The sequence below is a fragment of the Jatropha curcas genome, chromosome 7, assembly GCF_041381405.1.
Source record: "Jatropha curcas cultivar XTBG-Jc1 chromosome 7, XTBG_Jcur_1.0, whole genome shotgun sequence".
NCBI lineage: Eukaryota > Viridiplantae > Streptophyta > Magnoliopsida > Malpighiales > Euphorbiaceae > Jatropha > Jatropha curcas.
The window spans coordinates 28,874,257-28,896,639 of record NC_143157.1 but is presented as its reverse complement, the minus strand read 5'-3'; the positions used below and the strand labels follow the sequence as shown (position 1 = coordinate 28,896,639).

At 34.0% G+C, this 22,383-nt stretch overlaps 3 protein-coding genes across 9 annotated transcripts; 1 reads left to right on the top strand and 2 right to left on the bottom strand.

Moving 5' to 3' along the window:
- Nucleotides 1-358: 358 nt before the first annotated feature.
- On the bottom strand, nt 359-3,892 carry LOC105631830 (tubby-like F-box protein 3). Its single transcript, XM_012214018.3, has 6 exons — nt 3,394-3,892; nt 2,143-2,230; nt 1,795-1,924; nt 1,523-1,702; nt 835-1,324; nt 359-596 (listed from the first exon to the last, which is right to left on the bottom strand). The coding sequence occupies exons 1-5, from the start codon at nt 3,688-3,690 to the stop codon at nt 853-855; spliced, it is 1,167 nt and encodes a 388-aa protein (XP_012069408.1). The 5' UTR covers nt 3,691-3,892; the 3' UTR covers nt 359-596; nt 835-852.
- Nucleotides 3,893-8,075: 4,183 nt separating this feature from the next.
- Nucleotides 8,076-15,518, bottom strand: LOC105631831 (uncharacterized). Of its 6 annotated transcripts, XM_020678558.3 has the most exons (14): nt 15,128-15,518; nt 14,590-14,699; nt 14,319-14,405; nt 14,010-14,056; nt 13,152-13,209; nt 12,415-12,531; nt 11,997-12,122; nt 10,956-11,067; nt 10,265-10,353; nt 9,890-9,994; nt 9,529-9,740; nt 8,810-8,993; nt 8,461-8,525; nt 8,076-8,351 (listed from the first exon to the last, which is right to left on the bottom strand). In XM_020678558.3, exons 2-13 carry the CDS (start codon nt 14,669-14,671, stop codon nt 8,488-8,490), a joined length of 1,257 nt encoding a protein of 418 aa, XP_020534217.1. In that variant the 5' UTR covers nt 14,672-14,699; nt 15,128-15,518; the 3' UTR covers nt 8,076-8,351; nt 8,461-8,487. The 6 variants fall into 6 exon arrangements, with proteins under 6 accessions (XP_020534217.1, XP_020534216.1, XP_020534214.1 ...); XM_020678557.3 differs by lacking the exon at nt 8,461-8,525 and having other exon boundaries at nt 9,529-9,731; XM_020678555.3 differs by lacking the exon at nt 8,461-8,525 and having other exon boundaries at nt 15,128-15,517.
- Nucleotides 15,519-17,742: 2,224 nt separating this feature from the next.
- LOC105631833 (sodium/hydrogen exchanger 1) lies at nt 17,743-22,310 on the top strand. 2 transcript variants are annotated; one of them, XM_012214023.4, is made up of 14 exons: nt 17,743-18,234; nt 18,325-18,464; nt 18,960-19,057; nt 19,216-19,275; nt 19,354-19,400; nt 19,489-19,683; nt 19,768-19,814; nt 20,271-20,337; nt 20,465-20,565; nt 20,660-20,761; nt 20,891-21,029; nt 21,117-21,179; nt 21,328-21,411; nt 21,583-22,310. In XM_012214023.4, the coding sequence occupies exons 1-14, from the start codon at nt 18,061-18,063 to the stop codon at nt 21,910-21,912; spliced, it is 1,647 nt and encodes a 548-aa protein (XP_012069413.1). In that variant the 5' UTR covers nt 17,743-18,060; the 3' UTR covers nt 21,913-22,310. The 2 variants fall into 2 exon arrangements, with proteins under 2 accessions (XP_012069413.1, XP_012069415.1); XM_012214025.4 differs by having other exon boundaries at nt 17,746-18,234; nt 18,346-18,464.
- The last annotated feature ends 73 nt before the right edge of the window (nt 22,311-22,383 follow it).

The window sequence follows — 22,383 nt, the reverse complement described above, 5'->3', positions numbered from 1 at the left end:
CTTATAACAGATAAACCCAACAAGATTTATCGCAATAAAATCGACCGTCTTTCTTAAAACCTGATTGACACTCGATTAAAATTGTTTTACTGAAAAAACACCTATTTGAATATTGTTAATAAACTAAAGTTTTGAGATATTGTTCAACTGTTTGTAGCTTTTACGATAGTGTCTATGAAAATCACCTTAAAAATAAAATTTAGCAACTTGTAATCAATTATATCGAGAAGTACCTTCTCCCAATAACATCTTGAACAATAATGCCAAACACACCCTTATTGAGCAATCAAATTTGCATCCTAGCATCTCAGAAAAAATAATAAACGCAGTTAAGTTACAGGAGGACTACAGATGGAGATACTTAAAAAAATATTTGTTATATACAAAGTTAAATTTACAAAGAACTGTCACTGACAAAAGTTATAATATTATAAGCTTCGAAGTCCAGATCTTTTCCCACAATTTGATTGATTTCAAAATCATGAACAAGCATCAGTCTCTTTGCCTTTCATTCGCAGAATTATGCACATGTGCAATCCATTCCCACTGACGATCTTATTGCATCGCATCGCAACTTGTACCTTAGAGTTTTGCACCTGGACCAAAGATGGGGGTGTTGGGGTTAGTAAGTATTACACTATCGGAACGGATCCTACAAGCTTCACAGGAAAACAACTCTGGTGTTTGAAAATGTCTACATATACGTCAGTGTATATACATATGCACCACGATAAAAGCTAAACAAGATTTCTATTTGTAATTCTACAAAGACCTACATATTTCCATATAATTCTATTTCTACAAGTTTTGGATGCAAAATGATAGACTTCAAACCTGTTTTATCGTACGTCATCATTCACAAGCAATTTTGGTGTCAAAGCTGCTAAGGCAAATTGCAAATGCCTGGAACGCAGATATTGGGTATCGATAATCCATGGTAAACAAATCCTTTCCCACCTTCCCAAATTGAAGGATGATCTTCTCATGTTCTGGACCAGCTGGTCCATTTTCTGGGGAAGCCACCAGCTGAAAGTTTTTTACAGAAGCAACCGTTACTCTACCATGGAAGTTTAAACACCAACACTGAAGCTGCTCATGCCACCTTGGAGACTTGTTTTTCAGTATCAATGCTCCATCTTTCTGACTGGACAAAGGTCCTGATAGGAAATTCTCTGCACGGTTTGACTTTGAACTGAAGAATGGGAATGATGGAAAGGAATCTAAACTGTGATGAGAAAACTCAGTCTGTGTGGGAGCACTCCCACCAGGTTCAATAGCAGTGGCAGGGATAGCATCCATAATGCACTGCATTCTCCTAGGACCCCTGCATTTTTTGTAGAATGAATGTCATAAGTATTAACTAGTATCTGGGAATCATGCTAGCTATGCTACTGCTAGCAAAAAATTAATTGCCGTTCACATATTTACTGAAGGAGATAGGCCCTGAATAGAGGAAGTATACAGGAAACAGAATGTTTCTTCTCAAACAAAAATCTGTAAATGCATAAAGTAAACCCGTTACCTCGAACCCAGCACATTCAATTCATAAGAGATGAGAGCCAAAGGATAGTTGCCAGCAGGGACCCTAGGAGAAACTTGTTTCAAATTTACTAGCCTATAAGAGCGACTTTTTTCCATCTTGGCCCCAGCATGAGGTGGCTGTCCATCAAAGACCGTGAACTTGGTTCCCAGAAAATTTGATCTTGTCAAAGGGAAAAATATAGTATTAAAGATTCTAACAAACAAAAGAAAAAATAAATAAAAGGTTAATTCTCTGTGGCACTTGTATCATACCTCAGCTTACCAACATAAGTACTGCTCCCTTTCGACATATCATCAGCATCTAGAGAAATGATATAATCTGTGCAGGTTGGGCGTCTGCACTTGCGTGCAGCTAGAAGGAACTTTCCTTCATCAGCTAGTGCTGCATTAGGGAAAATACAAAAGCAAAAGACTCAATTCTCTAAAGCTTGGAAGAGGACAAAGCATAAGATAGCCAGTCCCTCATAAAATCTAGAATTTAAGAAAATGTACTACTTTAAAAAAACTATCTAATTAGAGGAAGATCAATATAGGTGCATAATGAAATGTTTTATTCATAATTGCGATTGAACTGATAACTAATCAGAACTGAATTCTCACCAGGGGTTAAACTTAGGTACAGATAGTATGTTTGAGTAGACCGGCACCGCTTTATAAAGCACTGAAGGAGCAAATCCCTCGGACCAGGCTGCAAACAAAGGCCACAAAATGTGACAATGCATGACAGGAAGATTCGAAAGGAAGAAAACAAGTTGATCAAGAAATCCAAACTCAAAAGCCAGCCATCACAACATTTCTAATATCAGAATCTACAACATCATTTAAAGAACTGGAGGCCCATTAATATTAGCAATAAGCAAGTATCCTATGGGCACACAAATTAGAAACGTTTGTTATTATAAGTGTCCTTTCAATAGCTAATCATTTCAAATGATTGAGTATTGGACTTTGACACTGTGCTATAGTTTTACTCTAGAACAACTTCAAGTCCATAATCATTTCAAATGGTCATCTTTCCAAATGGACTAGGAAATTTAAAAACTATAAAAGGATAATATCCACATCAATTTGCAAAAGGTAACAGTCACAGTGGACCTATGCTACTTAAGCAAAAAGTGGTCCCTAAAAGGAACGTTCTTTTGAAAGACTTCAGCAATTTCCAGTGTAACCTCACTAGAATTGGGAAATTGTCGTACTAAGGAAAAGATGGTCCCAACTCTCAAGCTATTTGCAATTCGCATTTAGATGTCTGAGGGATCAAGTTTTCCATAAACACCACGGCAAATCTCAAGGCAGGTAAATATCGTTAACCACAACTTTTACAACGTACACAGATTAGTTCATCAGCCAGTTAATGCTACCCTTAACAAGTTTCGCACGAATAATCTAAAGATACATGTCCAAAAACTACATTTCTTAAAGAAACCACAAATGATAAATTGATTCCGAAAATATCAGGGTAGATTTACATTAGGATTACCCAAAAGAATAATCACAATTTCTTAGATCCCATAATTAACACCTCCCAACATGTTTCTACCGAATTGCAACCATAACTACAATCTGAAAACGTTTTTTCCTATGGAGATTATATCAACAACAATGCAAGAACTTTTTTTTTATTGACGAAACTCAGGGACAAACTTTACATAGACAATCCATAAAAGTCCCCAAGAACATAGAATCAAAGAAAACTAAAAAAATGATCTCTTTAGACATACGGAATGAGAAATAGCGCAAAAAGCAACCAAAATAATTTGAACTCAACCCATATTCTCGGCGCCAATAACAAACAAAAATCCAAGCTTTTCTAAGTAATCAATCTAATTTATATGTATTGTAATTGGGTACCTGCTTGACGGAGATGGGGAAGGTAAGCAGGCCGGAAAGTTCAGGGACTTTGACTAAATCCTTAGTGATATATCTCCAAGTCCGGCAAACACCAGCACAAGCCACCACGCTTTTTCTGGGCGGCCAGCTACACTCCGATGCTTCTATTCTAATTAGAACCTCTCTTAAGAGCTCCTGCGGCATGTTTGCCCAGCACGAAGTTTCTCCTACATTCGGTTCCTCCGCTGCCGGAGCCAAGCCGTCCTGAACCACCCGGTGGGACCTCGATCGAATTATCATACTCCTAATTGCAGACATTGGTTTTTCCTCTAAACTGAAATATCCAATCTATTAGTTGCGATAATAATTTTAATTTACTCAGAAGAAATTTGAATTCCCATATCTTTAAGAGAGATTTTGGGATTAGAGAGAAAGAGAGACTGTTTTGGTAGAGAGGAAGTGGACAGTGGTAAGAGGTTAATCCTAAAGTCTGTTTGCTTTGGTTTGGTTAAGAATATCACTTATAGTTTTAGTACCTTATCCGCTAATTAATCTAATTACCTTTTCCGAATTAGGAATTTTTTTTAGGGGAAAATAATTAGTTTTTTTTAGATTAATAGTTATCCTTTAAAATGGTGGAAATCATCTAGAATACGTTATAATTTATATATATATAATTATTATATTAATTATTAAATGAGTTATATTATTTTATTATAATTAATGACTCATATTAAATTATTTTTTAAAACAATTCTAGTTTAAGCAAGAATTAAGACAATTAAAATTATAATTCACTAATATTTGTGTTGATAAAAATATATATTAAACGGGATATAATATAAAATTTAAAAAATATCTTTTGGTTTTTGAAAGAAAAAATATCTTGTTTTTAAAATGGAAATAAAACTATAGCTTAAAATAAGCAAAAAGGGCAAAAAAAAAAAAAAAAAACAAAGTTTGAACCGATTAGGTTTTGATCTAAATTGTAATTTTTGGATTCGAAATTTTCAAAAAGAAACAGTTTTGAGAAGGTTCAATCCTCCGAAATGAATTTTTAGATCTGTAAATTTATCAACATCAAATTTTTAAAAAGAAAAAGATGAAATTTTTATTGATAATTATATTATGTATTATAAAAAAATTGCGAAAAACTCTTTACTTTTTTTATATTTTTTTATACCAGGTATTTGGAATTTCTTACACTGACCTCTTTCCCCAATGTATTAGATTTTATAATATTTTGTCTCTAAATATTTTTTAATTCATTTTTTTATTAGTTTTAAGCAGCAGCTTTTTTTTATTCAAAAAAAAAGCAGCAGTTTTGTCATTTTTGCATATTATTTTTTATATGATTTTTTTTTAAAAAAAAAATTTAGATGAATCAATTTTCCATTTTAAAGGGGCATACGGGATGGACAGATGGCTATAAAATGAAAAGGGACCCTGTTTGGTAGGACTTATTACTGTGTACAGCCACCTGTTAATCATTCATTAAACATAATTTTGGTTTAAGTTTAACCAAACAGGAATTATGCCTAATTTTTCGTCATGAAGCAAAAGAGTTGGTAATTAGGAGGTCCACGTCACCAACACCAATAATGTTAAATTATTAACAAAATAATAACTAGTAATAATATCCCAAAAAGTAGGCCCCACATCCGCACGTGTGAGGAAAAGCGGATGACGTTTTTTTTTCCCTTTTTTTTCTTTTGGTTATTATTTTTTTAATTTTTTTGTATTATTAATAATAATATTGTATTATATTTATCAGAGTCTCAGTCCGTGGGCGGTTGCCCCAACTATAAACCCGAGGGCCAGGCTGTGAATTTCGAGTTGTTGTTTATCTTCTTCAATTCAATTCATTTATTTCTAACCAATTAATTGAAATATAATATTTCTGTTTTTTTTTTTCTAATTTAGAATTATTTTCTGGATTTTTTTTTAAATTTTGATATTATTATACAACTTTTAACTAAATCGATAATAACATAAAATTAAATTTAAAATGAATAGAAAAGAGACTAATGTTTATTAAATTGAACCGATTATGTTTAAAATTCTCTTCAAAATATCAATTTCACTGCTCGATATTCTGATCAGTAATATAGGATTTAGTGCGTTTAATCACTAGGCTAAAGGAAGAAAGTTTTCCCTCGTAATAATACATCTCACCTACAAATACAAATTAATTAATTGTAATAAAAGAATGTTAGGTAACCAACAGTGACCCCTATTACATGCAATGGTAGAAGCTAAAAGAATAGAAAAAAATATTGAAAAGAAAAGGCAAATTAGAACTTTCTAAAAAAAATAAAAAATATTGAAAAAAAAAGAAATTTAAACACGTAACGTTAACAATAATAATAATAATATATATAAAAAATCCAATAAAAGGGGACGGAGGGGGAGAAGAAATAGAGAAATAGCTAAATAGAGGGAAGCATGTCCTATTGAACATTTTTTGTCTCGTCTTATCAAAGGCCTAGCAAGATACAAAGATAGGGCTCCATGTTAAAATAATGTCGACTATGTTATGATGATAGATGCAGCTATTTTGCATATTCTTCTTTTCATTTTTCAAAATATAAATTATTTCAGTTACAAATATGAATATTATATGCAATCACGTCATTTTTTATTTAATTCCTAAAATTATATAAAAAAAAAAACAAAATTAATTAACTCATTTAGGAAACATTTCAAAGCAAATACTCAATAGAAATGTTGAACTTTCCTTTTATTAAACGATTTGGAAACTTGAATTCTATATTTATAAAAATTCATAAGCTGTGCTCAATAAAAATATATATTTATATAATGTAAAATGAATAGTTCGACTTAATTATTATTAATTTTCATAAAATTCTTTTGTGATAAGATATTCAATTATTGTCGCATTTAATCTTATCTTTGGCAAAAAAAAAAGAATTAATCAATTAAATAAGTCATTCTAACATATATATATAAGATTAAAGTGCTTTATTTCTTTTTAAAGGGGAAAAAAAAAATAATAATCATGTATGCATAATTTAATAAATAAATAACTGTATCTTAAATTCATTCATTTACATCCAGTAAATGATGTGTGGTCCAGATCGCTAAGGCTGATGCCTTCAAAATTTAAAATTACAATTGTGAAAGTGTTTTTTTTTTTTTGAAAGGAAAAAAAATATGCGCACTCCCAAAAAATGGGTTCTCCCTTATCTCTAACGTGGGTCTCATGTTACACAGAAGAACTCTCTCTTTCCCTTATTAAAATGTTTTTACGTATATGAAAGCGATTGTTCATGTAGGCATCAGGACAGCCCACCAAAGCCACCCACAAATGAATTAAAAATTTAAAACAGGAAACCAAAGTCCCAGCTGGGAAGACCCATTTGGTCTATTTTGCCATCCACGCTAGAACATGACTCTGTTGCCCTATCTTATTTACTTATTTTGACTAGTATTGTATTCCTCCAACCCTCTAAAAATTAAAATTCCATTTTTGTAAAAAGATAAAAAGCCTCATTAATCACATGACCAAATATAGGAATCCACAAGCCACAACCCACCTCCTCCCAACAGGCATCTTCCATTTGTTCCCAAATAACATTCAGTTGGTCTAAATACCATCAACACTTTTGAGTCTTGAACTTATCTTTTTCCAACACAGATATTATTAATATCAGGAAGGAAGATATTTTTCTTTCTAAATTCTTTCTTTTCTTTTTTAATTCCATGAAAACAACAGTTTCCTCCAACAGGAAAAATTTTGTAACAGTAACTTTCATGGAATGTGAGATAGCCGGCTGGTTCTTAGAAACCTACAAAAGAGTAGCGTTAAAAACAAAGTTAAGACAAAAAAACAAAATTTATAACTTCTCTCTTTCAAAGAGAATGTTAAAATTTAAAAATAAATTTATATCCTCTGTCGATTTGTGCGCGTAGAGCTTGGCCTGTCATAATCATGACAGAAAAACAATGCCTCCATGACAATATTTAAGTCCATGGAAGTGAGCCACAAGATTCATAAAAAAATAGAGGGATATTTTAATATCCAAACTGACAGACGAGCACTTTCGAAATCATGCAAGTTTTGAAGAAACAAACCCGTGCTGGCAAATAGTATAAACACGAGAGGTTGTCCAAATCTGTTGTTCTCACTTACTTAACCCACTGAAGGAATCCTGCTCACGAAAAAACTCATGCTTCCATATTTTGATTACTCTTTGAATTGGAGCAATAAGTTCCCACCATTACCAAACTTTAACTAGACACAACTATAAGGACATGTTTACACTTTTCAACTTGCTTCTCTTCTGGAGTGGCTTTTCACACCGATTGCACATTGCAGGTATAAAAGATCGAATTAAATTAACAACAATTGACAATAATAAAAGAAAATGTCAATTTCAGGGAGAAAAAGAATTCTTCCTCCTTTCATGTTTCGTTTTTCCATTTTCATCTGAGAACCAAGCAAGCCAGCCTTTGCCAGTCATGTTAATAATTCTCAAGCAAAAGCATAACTTCAGATTAGCATTACTCAAGGCAAGAATTGAAAGGCAAATAATTCCAGCAGCTCCTTCAGCACCAGCCAACCATGAAATTATTTGCCATGAAACTGAAACTCAGTTACAGGAAGCTTCATACATGAGATCTCATACACATCATCGCATTCAAACCCATTGGAATCAGATCATAAAATTAACATTACTGCATTGTCATGGTGCAACATCTATGGCTCTTAAGAGATTTTTTTTTTTTTTTTTTTTTTTTAATTTCTTCAAGTATAAACAGAGTCATAATTTGAGCAAGATACAGAAGGTTAGAATGAACAATTATGGTAATTTGCCTTTTTCTTTTTGTTTCAAAAATAGATCCTAACCTCATGTACTGTATTAAATACACTTTCGCCTAGCCAAAAATCCATTAGGAGGCCTCCTATAAAACAGGAACGCTTCCACTTGGTTGTTGCATGTTTCCTAGCGATTGTCCTACAAAACCAAAGCCATCAGCTTCTTGAATTTTCCATTTCCTTCCTCATATGGCTTCCATATCAACAATAAATAGGAAAAGAAAATGAGAAATGGAGTATAAGCATGCCTTTGGTGGGCTGTACATTACATTTTGTCAGCACCCAGACAAACAGAATGTTTTCAGTTCAGGCACTGAAGAAAGAAAATAGCAGTTTCAGAAACTGCCAGTAACAATCGAGCACTCATTTAAGTGTAACCAACACTTCACTAGCTGTTATGCTCGGTTCCAACTAGTTTCTAACCAAGTTGCCCATACCTTTCCATTTTACTAGCGTAGCTTAAGCTCAGTTAGAAAATGATTCAAGAAAAACAAATAGAATTTTGTTGTAAGGGAAACATATATATATATATATATATATATATATATATATATATATTATTTCGATTCAATACAACATCACATAATTGTAAACTACCTGAATTCCCTGCAAAAGAATAAGGCTGTGAAAGATATTTGTTCCTGAGCAGTCCAATAGGAGCAGTCTGAGGCCTTGGAATGTTATCAACAGGAAACTGATGTGAGAAGTTAGCGGATGTATCCAGGCATACTTCTGAACTTTGAGCAAGAATTTGATCGGGTTTACATATGGAAGTTTCCCTCTGTTTCCAAGGAATAATAATACAAGTCAATAGCTCATTAAACAATGTATGATACCCACCCAGCAAAAATCTTCAGTTTTTAAACACATAAGAGGAAAATAACTGATTCGTTTAAAACATGATGAAGTGAACAAAGCCATTCTACCATGGAAAACTCAGAATAAGATGAAGTTGTATAAATGTACAAAACTCAAGGGACATGATCTTTGAAAAATAGAGAGTGCACATTCTCATCCATGTGGAAATAGAATTAACTTCTTACAACCACATAGTAAGCTTAATATCATTAGTTCGACTTTATATGACCAGCAATATGAGTCGCTCTTAGATATAGTTCTAGAGCTACAACATTGAGTAGAACTCATCAACTTTAACTATTCAAAAGAATAAAAAAGGATTATATGTAGTGACAAGTGAACTTCCAAATGGGATTCTTATTTCTATCATGATGGTATCAAGATAAGCACACTACAATTCCAAGTAAAAAGCAACAAGGAGAGGGAGGAATCAAAATTTAGAATCAATAGGCACAAACCTTCTTGTACAAGTCATCAACTTGCTTACGTGAACAACCTCTATCAGATGAAGCCGGTAATTGAATTATGGTTTCCTCTGATACTTCTGGACTCATGACATTACTGAATCGTCCCTTAGCTGATGCTTCATGGTACATATGAGCAATTGCCAACCGAAGGCGATTATTCCTCTGAGAGTAATAAATTTTTGTAGCAAGGGGAACTGGAATATCTGATTTAATTGCATCAGTTATTATTGAATATTGAGATACAAGAAAGCTCTCAGAGTAAAGAATCAGAACATGGAGGTTTAAGGCAATACCATATTAAAAAAATAAAAAAACTTGACAATCATCCCAACTGAGTGCAATAAGAGAATACCTTTTGAAAGCAGGCAATGCTCATGAGCTCGCGCAGGGAACTTAGAGACAATACAATCATTTGGCATGTCACTCCCCGAAGTTGACTGCAAGTGAAAATCCCTACCTGAACATATAAAAGAAAAGTATGTCTTGGTGAGTCTCATCTGTTGTTCAGCTGCAATAACAGAGTCCAGGGTATTCCAGTGCGTCTTAAATGGGTTATGACTATAGAATTTTTAAATTGAAAACTGACTTAGTTAGCATAAGAACCAAATCAATCATTGGCTACTTTAGTATATATGCCCGTGCATACATTTTTGTAAAATTACTCGTACAATGCTTAGAGAAATAAGAGGAATTCATGTAAATTTGAGAACAATAAATCTAGCCTTACAGGTAAAAGTATCCTGAGAGCTTGTAATTTTTGTTAGGCCAGAAACTGCTTCTGGATGATTTGATAATGATAGGTGCTGACTTGATATGCTACAAGAACAAAAAGGAATATGCACGATGAGCATCTTAAGTAGAGTTTAATCAATAACTATGACTAAATGCATTCTGCAAAAGTCTGTTCCTAATTCTACAAAGAATTTGATTATATAAACCCAAAAACTATCACAAACAACCTAAAAAAAAAAAAAGCAATTGTTCCTGACTCTTCACAACTAATCGTCATGCTGAAACATACAGAAGAAATAATAGCCTAACTCACATGGCTAAATGCTTTATCAATTATACTTATTCACAAAATATTAGATGTCTGACATGGAAAATCGGAAGATCATTTTTATAGCCACCCAATCCCAGTTAACTTCTGGGAATAAAGTGGACAGATTCTCATATAGGAACCCATGAAAAACAGAAATCTTTTAAGCACAACAGTACAGCAGTTACTAGAATGTGCATATATGAAAAGTTAACAAAGAGAAAGAATAGGTGTGATGAAAAGGATGAGGGATGTCAATGTACAATATAGAAACAAACATATACGAATTTCAAAAGCAAAATTGTCTAAGATACCTGAAAATATGTAGATTCGTATAATTTAAAGCAGTCACATTGCATTAAGAACAAAGAAAGCATACAGTTTAGAACGTTTTGTTGGAGGTGGCATTACACAGGCCGAGTGATCTGTATTTTCAGGACTCACTCCTTTACCATCCATAATAGATGCCACATCTACACATGTGAGATTTCCTAATGGACACAAGGAAAGCAAAGTATTAAGCAATATTCAATTCCAGCACATAGAGAATTATCTATCACTGCCCAAGTACCCTAGTACATAAATTTCATTGAATTATCTATCACTGCCCAAGTATGTGGGTTAAAAACAGAGGACCATCTAACTTTCTGTCAGAAAAGCAACTACTCGAAAACCATAATAATTCCTCATAAAAACAACCAGTGAGTACATTTTCCACTAGACACTTGCTCAAAAGAGAAGCCACATGACTTGGAAGTGAAACTACATGCATTTTCCTTAAAATGGTATTGGAAGAATTTCGCACTGGAAATTCATCATTGAAACCGTTTGGAATCCATGATCAAAATGATAGGTCAGACTTGTAACCAAGCAAACGATTATAGTAGATATAAATGTTCAGTGCCAAGCAAATGGCAATCACATCACAGAGTAACCACTGAAGACATGCATTTGATGAAATCTTGTGTTTGAGATGAAAATAGTGCAATCAAAATGTAGTAGTGATTCAATAAATTGGAAAAACCACTCAGACAAGGTAGGCACAATGTCCTTTCAGTGAAAGACAAAAAAAGAAGAGAGGACTTTGAATAAGAGTAGAATTCCAATAAGTGTGACTCAGATATTAACGTTCATACAAGCAAGCGCACTTGACTGAATATCAAGGTAGAGAGAATCATGAAATATTTAAGGTTGAGCTGGAGTCAGAAGATGGACAACAGAGTTAACCCTAGGAAAAGAGACAACATAATAATGTCAACTGAGAGAGTGATCAAAGTCAAAAGAAATCTAGCCAACTAAACTAGAGATTAGAGATGATACCAACATCAGTAACTGGAAAAACAAAACTTCATGCATGTAGTCACTGATCTCTTATATGCCAAACTCCAATGACATAAAACTAAGAGCAGAAGTGACTTACTCTTTGTATGCATGGAGAAGCAAGACAGATTTCCAGGTTGCACTTTCAAATGAGATTCAGATGCAGCCACATCATCTGCATTTGTAGATACAGGTCTTTCTTGCTCTGTGACTGGTGTAGCTTGATCCAAGATATGTTAAGAACCAGAAAGAAAATGCTATTGTTATCAAATATAATATCCCGTACAAAACAAATATAGCAAGAAAACCTTTAAAATGATATGCAAAACTGAAAACATCAAAAAGTGGTTCTACATTGAGAGAATCAGAAAACTATTTTTTTAGGGTCTTTGCAATAATCCTTTGTTGGTATCAAAATAGCACCATAATTTTAACAATGATATATGTTAATGAACATAAAGTAGGAATGTTATCCTGCTTTTGGAATCTAATGTTAACTGTAGAAAATAAAAGGATACTAATATAAGAAGTTAATGATTTTTTCCTCTCCTTCCTTGGAGGTTTCCTATGCCCTGTACTACCACCATCACGCTTCAAGATTGTTTCTTCTGCAGAATTTAAGGACCTACAAAGTTCTGAAAATAAGGGGGAAAAGGAGAAAAGAAAATAACCAAACTCAGAGCAGCACAAGCACCACTGAACTAGAAGAGCTAGTATAAGGCAAGCAAGTCACATTTAGGTCAGTTTGTAAATCTAGTTATTCACAGAAAATGTACAAGCACGCCTATAAGCAATCTCAAGATTGGCTAAACCACTGCCCAACCCATGCCCCCCAAGCATATCAAGTTTGGACCAAAAATTAAAATTGTTGCTGAAAAATATTTATGTGGAAGAGACAGAAAGACTTACATGGCATCTAACCAATTGGGATTATTTGATATATTCATTATCAAATTAAAGTTAGAAGTACCAATGTTCGCAACGAGTGTTTATGTTATTCTTCTTTACTTCCATATGCAGTGATAGAATAATCCAATCAAAAATTTGATAAGATATTGGTACAGACAACAACCAATAAGCAAGATCAGAACAACCTGTACAAATTTTCCAATAAGTTTTTAATGCTGTCATTTCATCGAGGCTTTTGGACTTACTGTGAAAATTAATTTAGATGCCACATCATCTCTACTTGCCATTACAGCAAGAAGAGTTTGAAAGAAACAAATGGGGATGGAAAAACAAAAAAACTCAAAACCTGTATGAGCCGCATACTGGCTGGTCTTCACTGGTTTCTTGCAAGCATTGCAACATACCTTCACAATGATGTTACACAATCAGATAAGATGTTTGTGCACATAGATGCGCACATGTGAAAACAGAAACATAAAGAACAAATGTTTATTAAGAACAAAAACTACATAAAATAAAGAGATATGGACCGGTAGGCAATATCCTAAGTAAACAAATTAAGTTTAAAAGCAGTTACAGTGATTCCCCATGATTCACCCTTCACATATTGCAGCAAGAAAAACACACAAAATTCTTTCAAAACCTCTCAGCCTTCATCAAATCAACATCCCAACTACACTCCCTAAATTTGTTAAACTGGTTCTTTTCAGTATTTTATACTCCATTTTTAAAGAACAGTAAATTATACTTATTTGGGAGAAAAGCTAAGCATTCTGATCAGAAACAAAGTTCAATTCAGAAACCATAGCATCAAAAGCACACAAGAAAAATGCACTTAATGACATTTCATTCACAAAGGGATGGTCTTGAGCAGAATGCATCGCAGAGACAGCCACATGATAAGTTTACAAGTTTCTACAGGCTTTATTCTTCGAGCAATAACACATCACGGTCTTAAGGGAAAATTGGTATTCCTCTTAGTTTTTGAACTATCACCACCACAGTTCCAAAATGAGTAAGCATGAACCAAAAAGGAAAAAAAAAAAAAAAAAAGGATATGAAGCAGCAGAAGGATCCACAAGGATACTTGTGATGAAAATATTACAGAATATTGATACAAAAAACAAACTTCCATACTATAACAACATGAATAATTGAGATACTATTATAAGATAAAGAAGTTCACAGTGGTTCTGAACCTTACCAGGTCCAGAGGATCAGCCATAGGTCTCAAACCAAATACATGCATATCTGCAAAAGGAGAGGATCAGGCTGTTAGAAAAAATTGAATACCGGTGCAAAATTTGAAAACTGACCAGAAATCATAAATGCGACAAATTAATATGCAACAAAATGAACACTGAGAATCCCAAATTTTGAACGTTTTTTTTAGGCCAAAACATTAGAGCATGAAAATGTTCCATGTCTTCTACTTATATTTGCATACTGTTTCTGTAAGGCCATATAGGCTCGCACTTATCAATATGAAACAAGATTCAGGCCCAGGAGCTACCTTCTTCATTGAGCAAATTTGCTTCATCTGCCTCATGTAATTCTCTGAAAATGCATTGAGCAGATAATTTCTGTTGGCCAATTTCATCTGCCAAATTGTAGGAGTAATATGATTACAAAATTGAAAACAACTAAAATAAAGTTTAATTTAATTCATCTTCAAAAAATAACAACAATAATGACAACAACAATGATAATAATAAGGTCTGCAGTTAAACCATCAGTAATGTAAAAGGATCTTGCAAGTCTTGAATAAGATTGTTTCATTTTACCTCCAATGGTTTGCGATAAACTTCCAGCAGCTAGAAGCCTTGCCATGACCGCCATTCTCCCACTTCCCACTGAGCACACCATTAATTAACAAATACCTTTTATCTGTACACTGCAAGCACCAATTTACATCAGCTAAGGAGACCTGATACTGACTTATCTTAACCTTCATTGCCACAGAACTGCTCAAACTTAATCCTACTAGCATAGTGACTAATTAATGATATAATAAAACTTAGGAGGAAGAAAATGGTTTTAACCAGCTTAATGCAAGAGATAATTTCAAAGAAATATTTAGAGCGGAAAAATCAAGTACAATCCACAATTACGAATAAGCTCCCGTCCCATGCAATTCAAATCCATAATATACTAAACAAGCCACAAAAAAATCGACATCATAAACCCACACCGCTTTATGTAGAACAAAGTACTGAGATCGCATTCAGATGGATTAATTAAGAAAGTAGCCGATGGAACGAATCAGACATTTCAAACCATCAAATTGAGTACAAAACGAATCCAAAAGAAAAGAGAGTTCACCTTGAATCTATACAAAGAAAAAATCTACTAAAGTTACCCAAGAGGTAATCCTCTGAAACAAAGACAAATCAGCGAACTCCAACAGCATTAATAAGATTGTCGATCTCGGTGCAATGCGCGTATAAAGAAGAGGTTGACGAGAGGACAGGTAATGTGGCAATGGAGAGAATAGAAACCCTAGCGGTAGAGAGAATTTACCATTGACAGAGTTTTCAGGGGTTTTTCTTCTTGTTGTTGTTGTTGTTATTCTTCTTCTCTCCCCTCTGCGCGAGGAGAGAAGAAGAGGTGGCAGGCAAATTGAAGAAGCTAAAAATGGTAGGATGGGTTTTCGCCGCGAATACGTTGTTGTGTGTGCGTGTGTTTGCTTGCGAAACCGCTTTTATTGTTTTTATCTGCTGCGTAGCGGAAATCAAGTAATAAACATCCTTTCCATAAGTATTTTAAAAAATAAAAAATAAAAACAATAATTCTAAAAAATAATCCTCGTCCAGGGAATTTTTAAAAGTTTAAATATTTAATTAATAGTATTTTTTATTGAAACAATAAAATATAAAAAAAAATTAAAATTCAAGCACTAAAGTCAAATAATTTAAAAAAAAAAAAAACTAAAAAATAAGGTATCAGTGTCAAAATACATCTAAAATCGGCCCAGTCCAGGAGGGTCGCCATTTGAACAAATGTGTTTTTGTGCAAAAGGGCAGCCCATATCAGTTCGCATACTGGTGAGACATGGGCCAGTGGCTTGTAAAATCGTCATTTGAACAAGGACTGGATCTGGAATCTTCAAGTTAAGACAATCAGCAGACTACCTAAACATTCTTATCTAATGGATTCTCTCTGTTCATGAAAACTAGATGCGGATTTTACTAAAATCAAACCGTATAGGAGTAAGTTTAGATACTGGATTGAATTTGTAAGTTCGATTCGATTTGGTTCATATATGTTTGATCAAACAGTTTGATTTTATTCAAATAAAATTATTTTACTATAATCGATCCAAATATAGCATTGCAGCTGAAGTCAAAATAAAAAATTAAATAGATGAATCGAAAATTAAATTAATTCAATATATATCAACTATCACTTAGCATCTTTGTTTAAATTTTTATTTTTCAGAATAAGAAATTTAATCAAGCAATAAGCTATTGATTAATACACAGTGTCAAACTTAAATAAACATATAGTGGCAGCCAAGTCATTATGGCAGAACCCACCCACAAATGGCAAAGTACTAGGATTGTCCCCTTCAGATGATAAATATTTCTACCTATAAGGTCAAAAGCATAAGGTATAGTGTAAATTAATTCTTTACATTTGGGCCCTTTTGTGTTTGATAATTACACAACCAAACGTGAAATCTTCATTACCGAACGTCATAATCAACGTTGTCACACGTGTTAAATTAATATGACAATGTCGACAAGATCATATGCCGAGCATCCACGCGAGGGAGTGGACTTAGCAAACAAAATTAATATGCAAAAGAAGTTGATACTTTTTCCACAACAAGAGTCTAGGAAAGATGATGATGATCATCACCATCGACCTCGTAAACAAAAGGAGTATGATGTGGGCCATATGGGTTTCATCACATGATCCTCCATAGATGAACAGAAATTAATGGGCTTGTCGGGATTAAGGTAAACCTGCAATAATGTACATGCCACTGAGAGTGCTCGTAGTCGTTTTTCATATCTGGAAAAGCTAACCAGCATCCGTACGGGGGTTCTTTCTTTCGTTAAAAAATTGGTCGTCCGTGGGTGGTGAATTCTGAGACTGAGACCCCCATGTAGACTATGATGTAGACCGTACAGCTCTGCCATAGTCGACCTTCCAGAGTGGGAAACCATTTCAGTGCTGGTGCTTGGAATGTAGGGCTAAAGTGGGTTCAATGTCTGCGGTTTTTGCACCCTTTTGCGGAACATCTTTGCAGTAGAAACTATTTTAACATAGAGAGTCAGTGTTAGTTAGAATCCTTGACCAGTGGAAGACTTTGCAAGATAAAAGAGGTTGAGTCCATGGAAAAAGCAGTTATGTGAATGAAATGTTGTGAGATACTCATTGGAAAAATAAATCAAGAAATACCAAATACAATGATATAAGAATGAAAGTGGATTAATTCTTTTAAAAAAAAAAAAAGTGGATTAATTAATTGCTTAATGCTATTTTTTTAGCATTGATGGGTCAAATCTAAGAAAATAATACTTACTTATATATTTAATTTTTACCATAGTATTTATATGAAAAAAATAAATTTGATAACATTAAATATATTATAATTTATAAAAAAAAATTAAAAATAATGCTCTAATTAATTTAAAAGAATAATTTAACTTTGAAAATATAAAAAAGAAGGTATATGTATGCGTAGATTCTGATTCTAATTTCTACATTAATTAAAGAGCATCTGAAAATAAAATAGAAACTCTTTCAAAAAAAAAAAAAAATAAAATAGAAAAGAATCCATTAGTTTATTTTTCTTTTAGTGTAATAGATTCTGTAGACGACATCATCATTCTCATACCACCTCTCTGTTTTTTCTTTTCCTGTGCTTTCTCCCTCCATTAATTTCCAATTCACAGCTAACCAAGCAATTACACTCTACTGTCAATATCACAAAAGCAACTTAATCGCAACCGTCCACTCACTCTACTTTCTCATATCAACAGTCCTTGCGCTGTGACAAATTTGAACTTTTTTGTCCCCGTTCTAAAGCTGTATATATTAATTTCTTTCGCGGCTTCTGCTCTTCTATGTCTTCGCTCCTCTTTATTTCAACCTCTCCAACCCTCACTTTCTGAGTTTGCTGGATTTTCTTGAACCAGAGAATTTCTACGAAGCTTTTGGCTCTTTATTGAAACTTTGATATGCTGAGAGCTTGAAAATCGAACAGTTCATTTTACTTTCTTCTCATTGGAATTGTTGCAGCTACAATGGCGATCAGTTTAGAGTCCATTTTGTCAAAATCGGAGGCAATAGTAGGATCGGATCACTCTTCCGTGGTGTCGATAAACCTATTCGTGGCACTTCTCTGCGCCTGTATTGTAATTGGCCATTTACTAGAGGAGAATCGGTGGATGAACGAGTCCATCACAGCTCTTGCTATAGTTAGTATTGTCAAAGCTCATTTTTGTATTTTGTTTATTGTTATAGCGTATTCCAGCATTTGGAGGTATAAAATGCATAATCTGTAATAGGTTTATGGTGAGTTGATGCAGGGTCTGTGCACTGGAGTGGTTATTTTGCTTACAACTGGAGGGAAGAGCTCACGTCTCTTAGTCTTCAGTGAAGATTTATTCTTCATTTATCTTCTTCCACCTATTATTTTTAATGCTGGGTAAGTTTGGTGGTTTTTTTATTTTTATTTTTAGTACTATTTATTACTAATTGGTTTTACATATTTACTTTGTTTGCTATTGGGATTGTTATTTATTTAATTATTTATAACACTTTGATCATTGATCCTATTGATGTCCAGTGGTCGCCACCAATTTCCATAGAAATGCTATTGAATTTGCATTCTGGTTGTTGCTTATTCATCCTTGTTATTGGATTTTGTATTAACTAAGTTGAGAGGTAGTTATGGTGGAGTTAGAGTACAAAAGCAGTTTAATGATGTTGCCGTAAAGGCTGAACCAATACAAGTCCTTATCTGGATAGTGATTAGCATTTTCTTCATCATGATTAACAGTAGTATAATGGGGGAGTTGCCGCATCATCCACCAACACTAATTCCTTGTGCTCTGCTCTTAAATAGACATGTATTTAAATAACTCAATTTCCTTGGCAACTTTCGTGCTTATTCACCATTAATTATAGTTCTTTCTTCCAGGTTCCAGGTTAAGAAGAAGCAATTTTTCCGCAACTTCATGACTATTGTTCTCTTTGGTGCAGTTGGTACTCTCATATCCACTGGTGTCATATCAATAGGTATATCATTAACAATCCATTATATGAGTAAACAGACTTTTTACAGAAATTTGTGAAGCTTTCAAAAGCCTAATTGATTGCAATAGTTCATCTTACCAGTTTGAAGAACTGGCCTTAGCTATGATTTTCTCGTGATCAATTCTTTTGATTTTACTTAGGTGCTATGCACTTCTTCAAGAAAATGAATGTTGGTTCCCTTGACATAGGAGACTATCTCGGTATGCAAAATGTCATATCATTTGCATATTATCCTAGTTTTCCCTCATTGTAAGCTTTCTTATTTCCATTTAATCCAGCAATTGGAGCAATATTCTCTGCCACAGATTCTGTTTGTACATTGCAGGTATAAATGGCTAATGAAGCAACAACTTTTTACAACTTTCAAGGAAACAACAAACAGAGCTTAAGTTGTTTAATTTTTATTGCTACAGGTGCTTAATCAGGATGAGACACCTTTGCTATACAGTGTGGTTTTCGGTGAAGGTGTTGTAAATGATGCCACATCAGTGGTGCTTTTCAATGCCATCCAGAGCCTTGATTTCTCCCACATCAATTCCAGTGTTGCTATGCGATTTGCTGGGAGTTTTCTATATCTATTCATTTCAAGCACTGTTTTAGGAGTTCTAGTAAGAGTCTTTCTCTATCTGAGTGTTTGCATGTGCTTCCTTTTATGTACTCTTTCATGATATTATACTGTTTATCTCCTGCAGGCTGGATTATTTAGTGCTTACATCATTAAGAAGCTTTATTTTGGCAGGTTTGTGAACATTTTCATGCGGATTAACATGATTTTAATGGCAAATAGAACACAAGAAAAATATAAAAATAGTAGAAGTTAAATTGCAAGTGGTTAAAAAGGAAACGTTCTGCAATTTTGCTTGTATTATTTAGTGCATATATTATGAAAAGGAAATGTTTTAAGAAGCTCTACTTTGGCGGGTTTGTAATTTTGTATACATTTCCTTGCTATTTTGTGTACATTTTCATGCTGATTAACATGATTTTAATGGCAGATAGAACACATGAAAAATATAAAAAGCATTTTATATTGGAGTTTTTCTTGCAGTTAGCACCTTCTAAGTCTCATACTCCCTAATCTAATGGTAGTTTCACATGAAAATAAATAATGCCAACGTTAAATGACAAGCATTTTGTGTACCAAGTTCACTGACTAGGTACTTCCCTTACATTTTCTGCTTTCTTGCAAAATCAGGCACTCTACTGACCGAGAGGTTGCTCTTATGATACTCATGGCTTACCTTTCATATATGTTGGCTGAAGTAAGTTTCTAACGAACAGTAGGCTTCTCTCTGGGGGATCTTGTTTTCTACATCATTCTATTGGTAGATTGAAGTTTGGGGCAAAAGGCATTCCTAACCTTATAGAATATTTGTTTTTTTCTTGCAGCTATTCTATTTAAGCGCCATTCTTACTGTATTCTTTTGTGGGATTGTTATGTCTCATTATACATGGCATAATGTGACTGAGAGTTCTCGGGTGACAACCAAGTATGTTAGGCTACATCTGCAGAAACGTCATTTCTTTAAAATGGTGGCCTGGTCATCGCATTACTAATATTTGGCTTGTTACCAACCATTTCAGACATGCTTTTGCCACTTTATCATTTGTTGCTGAGATCTTTATCTTCCTTTATGTTGGCATGGATGCCTTGGACATCGAAAAATGGAAGTATGTAAGCCATAGGTAAGGCTAATGCATAGTAATGAGATAAGATATCAAACAATAATATTCCAAGAATGCATAATGCAAGTCAAATTGTAGCCACGTATGCATTTGCTGAATATGGGGATTAATTTGTATTTTTCTCCTCAGCCCTGGCACATCAGTTGGGGTGAGTGCAATACTCCTGGGATTGGTTCTGATTGGAAGAGCAGCCTTTGTTTTCCCCTTATCCTTTTTATCCAACTTGACTAAGAAGTCTCCTTATGATAAAATTGACATAAAGCAACAGGTATTGCTTTTAAGCATTCTAACTTCTAACATTTAATGTTCACGAATCACTCAATGTATTAAATGTCTCTGGATTTTTATATGGCAGGTAACAATATGGTGGGCTGGCCTCATGCGTGGTGCTGTTTCAATGGCTCTTGCCTATAATCAGGTAATGAAGATTGAATGTGCATAATTTTTTTTCTTTTAGCTACAAGCCTGTGATACTAGTTCTTTTTGGTCACTCTACATTGGTGTAATCCTATAGTATACACTAACACGCTTCACAGAATGATAAAACTTCATTTTTATTAATGCAGTTTACCAGTTCAGGCTATACACAATTACGTGGGAGTGCAATCATGATCACCAGCACCATCACAGTTGTCCTTTTCAGTACAGTGGTAAGACATTTCTCATCGTATGGATGAGCAATTTGGTACTCTATCAAATTGCTCTTTGGGGATAAAATACGCCTTCTTGATTTTTTTTACCTGTTTTATCATAACTACTATAAAGGAAAAAAAGATTGGTTCTTTTCGTCTTGTTACACATCTAAAAGACTGCTTGTGCAGGTTTTTGGGTTGATTACAAAACCACTAGTGAGAGTCTTGCTTCCTTCTCCAAAACTCACTGGTAGTATGTTGTCTTCTGAACCTTCAAGTCCGAAATCCTCAACCATTCCACTTCTAAATCAGCAAGATTTGGAGGACAACAAAGGCAGCCAGAATGATGGCCGGACACCCACTTTAATGATGCTTCTAAGAACCCCTTCTCACTGTGTCCACCATTATTGGAGAAAATTTGATGATGCCTTCATGCGACCTGTTTTTGGTGGCAGGGGCTTTGTGCCTTTTGTACCTGGCTCTCCAACTGAGCAAGATCATCTTCTTCAATGGCAGTGAGGAGATATTGTCCACATATTAATCAATTAACGACTACACTAATTCATCAAACTTGTAGGTAAGTAGCTCGTGCGATCGGCTTGCGGTGTGAAATTTGTTAATATGTCAGAGAGATTTCAGAGTGAGGTTTGTGACGCCATTTTTAGTCAGGGTTGTCAGCTTGTAATTTGCTTCCATTTTGGTGAGAAATTCTTTTATAGTATACATATACCTATGGTTTGTCAAATGAGATTACTGAACGAGAGAGAGTGAGCAGAGTATAAGTAAGTGTTCCTATAATCCTATACTGGATTTTGTGAAACGCCCACTTGTTGTATTTCTCATAGTTTTGTTTGATTGATGCAATGAAGGATGGGATTTTTAATATTGCAATACAAATTATTGTATGTCGTTGCCTATTCTCCTATTCGCTCGTGTTAAAATTTTAAAATAAGCTAATTATACGTGTGAAGCTCGCTTTCCTTATCCTCA

Coding starts and splice junctions, on each gene's coding strand:
- LOC105631830 (XM_012214018.3), bottom strand. CDS start 3,690: ATGTCTGCAATTAGGAGTATGATAATTCGATCGAGGTCCCACCGGGTG. Junction 1,925..2,142: donor GTACCTAAGTTTAACCCCTG/GTGAGAATTCAG, acceptor TCCCTAATGCAG/CACTAGCTGATGAAGGAAAG. Junction 1,703..1,794: donor ACTTATGTTGGTAAGCTGAG/GTATGATACAAG, acceptor CCCTTTGACAAG/ATCAAATTTTCTGGGAACCA.
- LOC105631831 (XM_020678555.3), bottom strand. CDS start 14,671: ATGGTGTGCTCAGTGGGAAGTGGGAGAATGGCGGTCATGGCAAGGCTT. Junction 13,210..14,009: donor TGGCTGATCCTCTGGACCTG/GTAAGGTTCAGA, acceptor ATCATTGTGAAG/GTATGTTGCAATGCTTGCAA. Junction 8,352..8,809: donor TTCTTTTGCAGGGAATTCAG/GTAGTTTACAAT, acceptor TTGGTTTTGTAG/GACAATCGCTAGGAAACATG.
- LOC105631833 (XM_012214023.4), top strand. CDS start 18,061: ATGGCGATCAGTTTAGAGTCCATTTTGTCAAAATCGGAGGCAATAGTA. Junction 19,684..19,767: donor GCACTGTTTTAGGAGTTCTA/GTAAGAGTCTTT, acceptor TATCTCCTGCAG/GCTGGATTATTTAGTGCTTA. Junction 21,030..21,116: donor AAATTGACATAAAGCAACAG/GTATTGCTTTTA, acceptor TTTATATGGCAG/GTAACAATATGGTGGGCTGG.